Below are 12,531 nucleotides of genomic sequence, written 5' to 3'. Positions count from 1 at the left end.
AAGCCGGTAACGGCGGTGAAGGCAGAGAACTAGTAAAATGACGCATCTACTCACCCGAGATCTCCGCTTGGGGGACCCCACTCGGGCTGAATCCTTTGGCCCCATAGAGTTGCCGGAGCTCGGCGCAGCTCCTCGGCTTGTTGCCGCCGTCGCTCCGAGCCGACGAGGCGGCGACCCACAGCAGCCAAAATCCCCACGGGAAGAAACGCATCCTGCCCTCGTAGCCCTAAAAGCCCGCGCCAAAAAGGAAGGGAGAAGGACCTGCAGCGGGTGATCCCAAACCGGCCTCGCTGTGCCGCCTCCTCCTCTCTCTTCTCAACACAAGGGATCCGGCGGGTTGCGGAGAGGTGAGAGAGACGCGGTCGCTCAGTTCCACCTTCCCTTGGGCATCTCCTCCCTCTGCCTGCCTTCCCAGCTCCGCTTCCAACAAGCAAAGGGGGAAACCCCCAGGGGCGGGCAAGGAACAATGCAACCCCGAGCCAAACGAAGCGGTGCTGCAGGCGGCGCCGCGCGGTGCAAGAGCGCAAGGTGGCCCAGAAAGCCGCGGGGTCAAGTCGCTTCCAAGGTGGGGCGCGAGGGAGGAGAAGCGGCCGAGGGGCGCAGGAGTTTTCACTTCAGGAAAGCGGCGGCTGGAGGGCAGCGCTCGAAAAGGAGATCCCAGGAAATTAAATCCGCGCGCCGGCTGCTGCTCTCACGGCACAGAGACACACACACGGAGAGAAGAATGAGCGTATAAGGGACAGGTTTGCACAAAAGAACCGATCCGGTTTCCCTCCTTTTTGTGTGTGTAGAATATATAAAAATCCTCAGAACTACTGCATGATTATTAAACGACAGGCTGCATCTCTTGACCCGAGGTGGAGAGGGAGTTGCTGGGGGTGCCAAGGAGAAATGCAAACGACTGCAAGCTTCGATGGGCAAAGTTTGAGGCTGGGATGAAGAGGAGGGAGGAGGGGGAGCTGCCGATTGTTCCCAGGCAGCGGCGAACAACTGCGCCAGGCACGCGCTTCGGTGCGCGTCCGATCCAGCCGGCGAGCTGTGGCGGCAAGGCGGCGGCGGCGGCAGCAGCAGTAGCAGCAGCACCACCTGCAAAGAAAGCCAGACCCAAAAAGAGGAGGCTCCACACAGCAAGGCAGGGCTTCCCCGCCGGACGTGGCATCACGCCTCCCGACGGCCAATCAGAGTAGGGTATAGCGTCCCCCCCTCATGTGCTCCCTAACCTATGCTCCGCCCCCTCTTTAGCAACATACTCAGCCGTGGGATGTCTCCTTTCAGAAATCGCTGCTGCTCATTGTTTGAGTCGCAGGCGCCGCCGCTCCCCCCCCCCCCGCTCCAAAAAAGAAGCAACCGGCGCGTTTATGTGCAGCAGCAGCAGCGAGATCCGAAGCAACGCTGCAACTTTCTACTGCGGGACGGGAGAAAGAAGAAGCGCTTTCTGCAGCGCTCCTTTCCCCCCGCTTCTCTTTCCCATCGGAAAGCGTTGGGTCTTGCCAAGCGAATTAAGGCTCTATCGCGAGGGGGAGGGAAGGAGGCGGAGGGGGGAATCGGGCGGTACAGGGCGAGAGAGAGAGCCATTGTCAGGCTTGTCGGCAGCGACTCGCTCACGTGGCCGGCGTGCTTCTGCGAAAGAGTAAGGCAGTGAGCTTCGGGCCCGTGCATTGCATGGCTGGTAGGTTACGCGCGGTTTCTCCCTTCCAACTCCAGTAAGTGGCCTCCTTACGAAACCGCATTAGTGCCAGAGTTTTCTCGGGGCGCTTTTAACAGTACAGGATGAAATGCTGCCTATTATCGGCCCTAATAGTCTCCCCGCTACGTACGCGCACGCAGGAGGATATCGATCTTGGATCTCCCCCGCTATCTGGGGATCGTGTAACGTAACTCCAAAAATCTCTCGCTGTAAACTGCCTCCAAAGGCTCGAGGGCAGCAGCTATTGTTTCCTCGTCACCGCATCGCCTTAAGATCGTGATTGACTGGCTTACGACGCGTTGCTTCCGATCAGGAGCTGCTCTAAAAAACATATTCGAATTGACACAGCACTTTTATAGTCCTGGTTTCCAGACAGGGATATTCGTTCTGAGTCAGAGGGCTCCGTAGATCCAAAACAATAGGAAGGCAGGGGAGGGTTAGCAAGGGCAGACATATCTATACCGGTAGTTGTCTCCAATAGGTTCTTCCTTCCCCAAGTAAGCAAATGTGTCAATATCAGTGCTTTGCTGCAGTATCAATTGTTTACAAAGTTAGACCACCAGGTACAGAACAAGAACAGCCTGTGCCCTGCAGGGTGCACAATTTGCCACAGTGCCATGGGAGCAGGCTGCAGCGAACCAGTGCAATTGGCCACAAATTAGACTTCTGTGAGGTTTCTGCCAAAAAAGGAGAGAGAAAAAGACATTTACTATATCGGGGAAAGGGATGAGGGTGCCGCTGTGGTCTAAACCACAGAGCCAAGGGTTTGCTGATCAGAAGGTCGGCGGTTCAAATCCCCGCGACAGGGTGAGCTCCCGTTGTTCGGTCCCAGCTCCTGCCCACCTGGCAGTTCGAAAGCACGTCAGAGTGCAAGTAGGTAAATAGGTACCACACCGGCGGAAAGGTAAACAGCGTTTCCGTGCGCTGCTCTGGTTCACCAGAAGCGGCTTAATCATGCTGGCCACATGACCAGGAAGCTGTCTGTGGACAAACGCCGGCTCCCTCAGCCTATAGAGCGAGATGAGTGCTGCAACCCCAGAGTTGTCCGTGACTGGACCTAATGATCTGGGGTACCTTTACATTTATATCAGGGGAACTGCAGTGAACTCCTAGTTTACCAAGGGGGACTGTTTGTTAGTTATGGTAGAAGGAGAATAGAATTATAACTGTGCCATTGCACTTGTGCACAAATGGCTGCAGTCTTACGCACACTCACCTGGGAGTCAGTCCCACTGAATATCACTTCTAAGCAAATATGCCCAGGATTGCTCAGCTAGAGGCAATGAGTTCACTGAGGCCTAGAAGCACAGTTAATTAGTGCAACTAATCCCCGCAGATTCAAAATGTCAATGGCTGCTCAAAGCATCTCTGCTCTGAGGCCAAGGGGCTCAAGCTCTAAAAGCAAGCGTTAGAATCTTAGCAGCATCTCAAAAAGGGATAACACTCAGGGCAAGAGAAGCTGTTGGCTACTCCAGGTTGAGGAGACCTGAGGAGTCACAGCCCTATAAAAAGACGAGGGAAAGGGTAAATATAGGTAAATTACAAAACGGGAGACCAAAGAAGCAGTGGTCCCCAAAGAGTCATTTCTCTCTCTGCCAAGTCACGGATCTTACAGAAAAGTGGCATGTCTAGCAGGTTCTCCATCATTCCTGGAGGAAAGGAAGCGGGCACCTTACTGTTTCTGGTACAAAAGGCCAACAATTGCCTTTTGTTTCATTTTGGGCTGTCGTCATTGCAACTTGGGTGTCTTGGGACTGTTATTGACCCATTCCGCTGTGAATAATCACAAAAGGGAGCAATTTCTCTGCACTGGCTCCCTTTTTACAGAACCAACTCCCCTCTGTGCTCTGACAAGCAGCAAAACTGAAGACGTTTCAGTGCGTCTTTAAAATATACTTAGAGGAATTAAACATCCAGTGGGAAAGCTTGAGCTTGGTCAATGTGCCATGTTGGATTATCAGCACTTTATTTAACTGTATTACAATTTTATTGTTTTAATTTTCCTTATATATCTATGTACCCCGCCTTGAGCTTAGTGCAGTAGGTGGTACATGAATATTTATATAAATCAAATGATAAATAAGTGCATTCTGTCAACAAACACACATACAGGACACAAAAACCATGTGACTGTCCTTGTTTGTTTTGGGATTTGCAAGTGTTTCAAGGCATTATATTGCTCCTTCACACTGAGAAGGATGCTCCTTTTTAAGAGAGCCTTTTCTGGAGAAAACAACAGTGTTTTGAATAAAAGGACAGGACTGGATAATCAAGGTGAAAAATATATAAACGAAATGGCTCGTAGATGGTAGATTTCAGCAACCTGCAGTCGCTTAAGTGAAATGGTCCCTTAAGAGACCTAGAGGAGAAAAACGGAGGGGGCAAAAGAGCACATGAAACAAGGAGGTGTATAAAGAGAGAAAGCAACAAAGAGAAAGCCAGTGACACAGAGCGAGAGACAGAAAATCCATCCGGCCACAAAGAGCACTGCTCCTCAGTCACTAAGGGAAAATGCTGTCTCCTGAACAGCTGATTCAGGCATTGCAATGTGATGGGGTGATAAACAGGGGCCATAGCACTTGGCACAAGGTAAGGGTAGGTATCACAGAAAGAACAATCTGTGGTGTCTAAAAAGCAAGGGGGACTCTGCAGGCCTGGGCAGAAAAAGTAAGTATACAAAGACATGCACAAAGGAAAACTACAATATTAATACCAAGTCTAGGTGGGGGGCAGGGAGGACTTAGGGGTGATTGCATTGTTCAAATGACTGAACAGAGCCTTCTGTACTTGGTTGCTCAGAAGCAAGTCCTTCCAAGCAAAGGCATTTAGGAATCAGTATAAGGCTGCAATCCTGCAGTCATAGGCATTGGTACTGCTGAAATCATAGGGTCATTCCTAACTGGGTTTGTGTGGTGTATGATGGAAGCTACCTTACTCAAAGCCTTGATTATCAGGAGGTAGATATGCTTTCTAAAAGCTCTGCTGAGACTCTTAAATCATAATTAGCTGCTTGGAATAAACAAAAGTATGGTTTCTATTGGGTGAGGACTCTCTGCTTCTCCAGATGTTGGAGTCCAGCTCCTGTCAGCTAATGGTCAGGGGTGATAGCATCACTTCAGCAACATCTGGAGGGCCAGAAGCTCCTTACCCTTGGTTCATATGGAAGAATGTAAAATAAAATAGTGTTTGTGTCACATTTCCACTCCTTGTCCCATAAAACCCGCTCATTGCTATCAAACGCAGCATGCAGTGCAGATGACAACAACCCTCAGTTGTCCAGATCAGATGTCATACCAAACAAACCACTGTTTAGCATTACCTAAGTGAACCTGCTCATGCCATGTGAGCGCACATTACTCTGCCCCTCTCCACTTTTGATGTGACTGTAAGAAGGAAATTGGAAATATCAACTTCCAGTTTAACACCAACCATGGTTTATTGTTACATCTGAAAAGGACATGCTGTGGTTTAGTGCAACCTATAGCTTGGTTTGCATGTCACATTATTCCAAACGATGGTTTACTAGTAAGGTGTGTCTATGTGGGCCCTTATCTCAGCATGAAACAGGAGCAGGGCCGTCTTTAGCAGATGCGGTGCCAGGGTGCAAATATCCGTCCAGCACCCCTAAATTACCATGGATGGGGTGAAGCTGCACACTGCCAGCCATCGGGGGAGGGCACAGCTCTCCCCCATGCCACTGCAGGAGAGCAATCCCTGCAGAGGCTTGGGAGGGAAGTTGTGCCCCTCCTAAGCCTCCGCGGGAGGAGAGCAATCCCTGCAGAGAATATTGTTGGCAGGGCGCATCTTCCATCCTAAGCCTCTGCAGGGATCGCTCTCTTCCATGGAGGCTTGGGAGGCAAGCTGCACACCCGCCAGCCATATGGTTGGCGGGGTGCAGTTGGCGGGCGTGCAAGGAAAGGGGAGCCTGCCAGCAAAGCTGTGCAGCTCCCCCCTTGCTGGGGCGCCCCTGAGAGGCTGGTGCCCTGGCACGACACACGACTAAGCCCTATGGGAAAGACGGCTCTGAATAGGAGTAGCAAAGCAGCTGTGACATAGCTGCTTTGCTACTTCCGCATCATGCTGAGATAACACAAGGTTTGGCTTTCCATGTTGTCCCTGACTGGCTCTATCTTTACTTACTTCAAGCTGTAGCCAAGATTCATTCGCGTAAAGTCAATGTATTGCATTTAGTGTTGCATTCAAACCAGGTTCAACACCACCATGTTGCACCACATTGATGCAAAGGGCAGTACTGTTGTTTGCAATTACACTGACTCTCTAATGCTGCCAACCTTTCATATATATGGGCTACATCCACAGTACTTGGTGTATATGCCATGTGATTCTTTTGATTCACTATGTGATTTGGGTACGTTTGTTTTTTTAATCTAATTTTTATCCCACTTTCCTCCAAGGGACATTCAGGGCTATCAGGATAAAATGTGATTTTGCCCCAATAAATCTGTCAGGGGTTAAACAAACCTGTGGGAAGGGACTGGAGATAGCTTTGTTTGTTTGTTTGTTTGTTTGTTTAAATAGCCTTGGGTCCAACTTCCAGTCTATCCAAATGGTACCATGGTAATTATAATCAAAGCAACAAAAACAGCCTTCAGGTTCTTTTGTTTACTGGATATATTGTTGTAAGGGACAACCATGGAAATATATATACTTAATGCTCCTATCAAATCTTTAACGGAACAGTTTCTCTGAAACCAAACTTGAGAGATCTGGAAAAGACAGCCATGATTAACTGCGTAGGAGTGTTTTTACATTTTCAAAGCAGTTCCTAATTTACAAGGTATAAGAGCCAGTCACAGTGGTAAATGCTTACAAAAATGTAGGTACATTACACAACAGTTCTAAAACCCTGAGTTAAAAGCAAAGCCTGCTGTTTTCAATGAATCTTTCAAGTCATGTATTCATGATTGGAGATGAATTTCAACAGTCTCAGTGTGATTGGGTGGGGTGGGGTTTGGAATTCCCAAACACTTGTAAAAATCTAAGTGGGTTTTTGCTTATCAAACAATATATTCCATTTTCTTTCCACTGGTTTTCAACCTTGGCTTTCAAAGTGTTGGTTTTGATAGCCTAGTTAGAGGTGGATGGCTAACTAAACACATTCAAAAAGAGGAAGCACACCACCAAGAGAGAGGAAACATCATTTATATGGATGAAAAAATTATGTGATTTATATACAGCCCTTCATCACAAGATCTCAGGGCAGTTCACAAGATAACAATGATTAGATCAAACAAGGATTTGAGGTAGGGAATTACTGAACAAACAAATCTGAATCACACGCAGGAATAGCAAAACCATAGTTTGGTTTAAGTCACATGCGTGGTACTAAACCAAAGACTCAGCTATACAGCTGCAAATAAAACATTTTAAGTGTGTTGTAAAGTGCAATATACAAATATGACACTAGATGGCGACAGTGAGCTATGGCAAATTCAATATATTTCTCAAAACGCTTTTCAAAAAAGCATTTTCACAGCTTTTTAAAATATGTGTATAGATTCCACCTAAGTTCCACTCAGAGTAAATTTAGAAATAATTATGATGTTTTAAATGAATATAAGCCTTGCCACAGCTGGGCAGACTCCGATCAAATCAGCTCACTGCCCATGTGCTAACTGCTGATAGGCACCTTCCGGGCCCCTGCATTCCCTTCTTAGGTGTCTTTCTCTTTAAACTGGGATTGGGCCATGTAGCCCTTCAAATAAGGAGTCCTATGTTTAGTAAGACACATCACTACCTTAAAGCACAAGTCATAGCAAGGGAGATGGTTTTATAATGCGAATTGTCAAAATGTGATGAGGACAAGGGATGAGGCATTCTATCATCCTTCTTCCAAAGGCCCTACTCATACAGAGACTCCCCAAAATTGAGTGCCAGGCCTCAGCAGGCTCCATGTAATTGGCTTCCAGGGCCAAGGGGATTTGACTCAGGTACCCAGAAATGGATGCATGGTCTAAAATAGTTGGGGTTAAGTTTCAGAGCAGCAGACAAAGATCAGAGAAGCCAGAGGTGGGTGTGTAGTCAAAACCAGACACAGGGCAGCTTCCAAGGCAGCAAGTAACAGGGAAACTAGGGTCAGTCTCCAATTGGCTAGTTAGATTGAACTGCCTGAGGCAGTTGTTTTTGGGTGTCATGCAAGGGCAGCAAATTGTTTATTTCATTTATTATTGTTGTATTTTTACTCCCAGGGGGCAGTACTGGTGCGGTTTTCTGCTTCGGGTGTCAGAAATAATTTGTCCAGACTTGAGTTTGATACATCTTGGCAGGGTGTGTATATAGCCATTTGCTGTTCCACCTCAGACAGCAAAACATCTTGGACTGGATCTGACTGTAGCATAGACAGCATATTCGCACCAGAGATGAATCACAGAATTGTAGAGTTGGAAGTGACCCTGAGAGCCATCTTGTTCAAGCCCTTGCCGATGCAGGAGTCTTTTGCTCAAACTGGGGCTCGAACCCACAACTCTGAGATCAAGAATCTCATGCTCTACCGATTGAGCTATCTGTATACAACTTGCATTTACAGCATGGCTTTCCCCAAAGAATCTTGGGAAATATAGTTTTTCAAGGGTGCTGGGAATTGTAGCTCTGTGTGAGAGAGGGTGCCGTTCCCAGGGAAGCAATGTGCTTCAAATGCACTTTCAATGTATAATGTGTACACAGCCTGCGAGTCAAACTGCACATTATGCTACCCATGCACTTTTAAAATGTGATTTTACAACTGAACTTGTCTCTGTCTCTTTTTAGCAAAATCAGTTGCCAGGCACCTCAGTCTAGACTGGAACAGCAGTACAAGGGTTAACGCTTAAGCCCATGTCAAACAATTGCCCCTGAAGCTGCTATTCCATGCAAATAGCAGCTTCAGGTCCAAACAGGTAATGTGGCAATTTTCAGTTGGAACATGGCCATAGGGGAAAGGGTAAGAATCCCTCCTTCTGGCTCGTGGTCCCAATCCCAATTGTTAGAGAACAATTGCAAACATTCTTTTGTAAGCATACGCTTGGGAGCATCTCTGGGGCTGCTGCTTTAAGGGCCTGGTGAAGAGGGGCTGCCCCTAAACATTGGAGTCAGTTAAATGAATGCTCTGGCAGCTTGGCACCGCAGCCTTCAAAGTACAGCATTCAGTCTGCCAGGCTTCCAGTGAAAATTGCATGGCGGTTCAGCAAAGGGTCAGTTGTTGGACCGTGACCGCTGTCAACTGCAGCTCAAGACCCCACTGACACCCGACACAAACTCAGACATGGACCTTCATTCCCAGACTTGGCCATTTCATTATCGCCATAATCACCAACATCTCCTGACGTGATTTAGCTTGCAATCCTAAGCGCTCTTCCTAGCCTCACCGAATATAGCACAACCTACTTTAGAGTAAACATGTGCCACATCATCATCTCTGCATTACTCGATAAGGCGAACACTAAAGAGTAATGTTGCAATCCTGTTTGTAGTTTAGCTGCTTAAATCCCATTAAAGTCAATGAGATTTAAGCAGCCTCGGGAAGTGAGACTCAATGGCTTCCTCCCAGCTTATGACACTGCAGTCCACAACAAGGTAACTAATGCAATTATCCCAGGTCCTCGTCAAATGTTTACTGTTACATATGATGAAACGCGCTTCCAGCAAGTGCTTTGATTATTGTTAGTAGATGTTCTAAGTGGCTTTGATTCATCCTAATGGACTTTCACACTTTATTAAACTTTGTTGACACTGGCAAAATTACCTGTTACTGACAAGAGATGTCAGCAACAAGTGCCAATAAACCAGCGCTGAACACGGCAAACCTGCACAATTATGTACCTTCTCAGGTATTATTTTCTTTAAAAGGAAGAACAAAAAGCACTTTGTTGTGTCTACAGCTCCCCTTTGGCAGTTGCCTGGCAGAAACGTAAACAAGATTGTCAGCATTTCATGTAAATTGTTAGATATAACAATGCAAATTATATTAACGCTTCCAATTATGGCAGTGCACAATGGTACAGGCTATAGCACTAGCACAACTGGCTTCTCAAAGGCAAAGCTTCATATGAATAGATGCTGAATAGTTCTACTGTTGGCCGAAAGCCATGGTGGACAAGGGCATAGCCCAGAGCTTCTGAAACTGTGCGTCATGACACATTAGTGTGTCGGCTGCAGTGTATCGGCGTGTTGCACCAAAGCTCCCTGTGCTCCTCCCAAGGCTGGAGAGGGGTTAGTTTAACCTCCGGTTTGCTAGTAAAACTGAATTACTGTGTCGCGAAATGATGCATGTCTAAAAAGTGTGCCACCAACATGAAAAGTTTGGAACGCTTTTCTTTTCAAGGGCACTGTATTATAGTCCACCTGGTCTTGTATTGCATCCTGCAAGGTCCTCAATAAATCTGTGGCTCTGCTGTTTGACTTGAGCTGTCAAAATAATGGGGCTTATAATGTACTAAGCCAGGCTGCACTGTGTGGTATGCCACACACTGTCATAGTGGCATATAGAATTCACATTGTACAGGTGTGGTTGGTATAATGCTACATGTCCAGGCAATAGGGATTTAGATTTATTTGCCCCACTCTATTTGTGAGAGACCCAGGTGGCATTGTGGGTTAAACCACTGAGCCTAGGGCTTGCTGATCAGAAGGTCGGCGGTTCGAATCCCTGTGATGAGGTGAGCTCCCGTTGCTTGGTCCCAGCTCCTGCCAACCTAGCAGTTTGAAAGCACGTCAAAAATGCAAGTAGATAAATAGGAACCGCTACAGCAGGAAGGTAAACGGTGTTTCCGTGTGCTGCTCTGGTTTGCCAGAAGTGGCTTTGTCATGCTGGCCACATGACCTGGAAGCTATACGCCGGCTCCCTCGGCCAATAATGCGAGATGAGCGCCGCAACCCCAGAGTCGGTCACGACTAGACTTAATGGTCAGGGGTCCCTTTACCTTTACCTATTTGTGAGAGAAGGGACAGAAAAACTTTAATAAAGGGTGGATCTACATACAGCCCTGTTTAGGGAAGTTTTTTAATGTTTGATGTTTTATTCTGTTTAATATTCTGTTGGGAGCTACTCAGAGTGGCTGGGGAAACCCAGCCAGATGGGCGGGGTATAAATAAATAAATGGGAAAATGCTATAAGTCATATATTTAATTGTTACAACAAAAGAAAAAAACACTATGTAAAATTGCATAGAAAAGTTTTGTGCTCTACAACACCACCTGGTGTTGCATGTGTACAACACATTCAGAGCACTGTTTTTTGACTAATGTACAGTAGCTGAGTCCATAAAGTTGTAGTCGTGCAAAATACAGAGAAAAGGGTTAGAGAGATTTTCACAACAGCTTTTCCACGCCTTGTTTTTTTCTTTAGCTGGTGCAAATGTGCAGTCTGAGATGAGTACATTCATATTTGGTCTGTCATACTACCACTGTTGCAAATGGTACGGCCTTATTAGTATCATTGCCTAGTAGTCAATACTAATGCTATTTAGCATATTTCAAGTGACATTCTTCGAGAAGACACATGGGGTTTCTCTAATAAGCACTGTCCCATAATGTGTGGTCATCAAGTTGTCTCTAATTACCGCCTCGTATTTAGAGGAAGATCAATGAAACTTTTTTTCATCCGTAACTTGCACTTTAGAGATGTCCTGCCATAAGGGAGGGGTCTAGCGTTTTCTAGGTCGCTTTTTGGTTTGGATCTATAAAGATGGCATGATGGGATGATGGAATTTGGCCTGGGCATGAGAAGAGGTAGAAACACAAGAAGTCTAACTGTGTTCAGTGAAGGGGTGGCAAGACAGAGGGGGCAACCCTGTCTAACTCTTATTACTGATCCTGAATTCACTTTCCGTTTTGCTGGTGCCCATAGACCATTTCCCCCCCACAGAGCAATAACTGCTTTCTGATGCAAATGTTTGTAATGGTCAACTAATAGACTCTTAAAAGGTGTCATATAATTATCCCTCCCTGTTCTTGTTCCCCCTCTCCCTTTCCAAAACATGTCTCCAGCAGGACCATACATGTGGATTTTGCAATAGTCGGAAAGATACGTGCCTCCAAGTCTTGAGATTAAAACAAGTGTCGACATCCAATTCCCCTTCTGCCAAGAACAGGCATTATGAAAACAGAAACACAGGGAAGCCAAGAAAAAGAGTAGGTCGAATTTACTAGCACATCTCAAATTGTTACCTTCAGCTTTACAAGGTAGCTTTCAAGCATGGCATTAATGTTAAATTGCTTGTAATTTTTGCTCAAGGCTAGAGTTTCTACCTCGTGGCTAAGTAGAGTTTAACATGACAGTCGCTGCTACAGAGGATGCCAGAATATATTATATATATATATATATATATATATATATATATATATATATATATATTATATTGTTCTTTCATGTGTGTGTGTGTGTGTTTTACATAGAAACTTGACTGTAGGTAAAATAAGACGCAGTACTTTTCAAAATCCTTATTCCTGTTTTATAAAAGCTTGCCAGTCAGGTGCAGTGACTCACGCAGACTGACATTTTGGGAGAGAATGCTGTCTTTTATAATAAAGTTGATATTCCCCCATTGATGTCTCAACACGGAGCAATTTAGAAAGGAATCGTGTAGTTGAAGGTTGGAAGGTCACAGGGCAGCCACAGAACTTATGAGATCACGAGACCATGAAAGAGATACAAGCTCAGGGAGGGGGGTTGGAAAACCCTTAGAAAAAGGGCCAACTTTCTGAAAGGTGAGATATTTAATTTGAACTCTCCCCCTTGCGTACCGCTGGGCAGAAATGAAAACGGCACAGAAGCCCCAACATTGTGATACAAGGCGAAAGGGTGCAGGTAGGGATGTATCCAGCCTTTACTTTCATGGGTCATTGGC

The 12,531-nt window shown here is 46.3% G+C and overlaps 1 protein-coding gene across 1 annotated transcript in view; it reads right to left on the bottom strand.

The window, feature by feature from the left end:
* Window positions 1–1,081, bottom strand: part of GPC1 (glypican 1) — a 197,955-nt gene extending 196,874 nt beyond the window's left edge. The window contains exon 1 of the mRNA XM_035132470.2: window positions 55–1,081. Coding sequence (XP_034988361.1) covers window positions 55–211 — 157 coding nt within the window. The 5' untranslated portion in view covers window positions 212–1,081. The remainder of the gene's footprint in view (window positions 1–54) is intronic.
* Between the last annotated feature and the right edge of the window lie 11,450 nt (window positions 1,082–12,531).

This window comes from Zootoca vivipara, chromosome 5, assembly GCF_963506605.1.
Source record: "Zootoca vivipara chromosome 5, rZooViv1.1, whole genome shotgun sequence".
In the NCBI taxonomy this organism is placed as follows: Eukaryota; Metazoa; Chordata; class Lepidosauria; order Squamata; family Lacertidae; genus Zootoca; species Zootoca vivipara.
The sequence above is the reverse complement of the archived record's forward strand: the minus strand, read 5'-3'. Positions and strand labels throughout refer to the sequence as shown.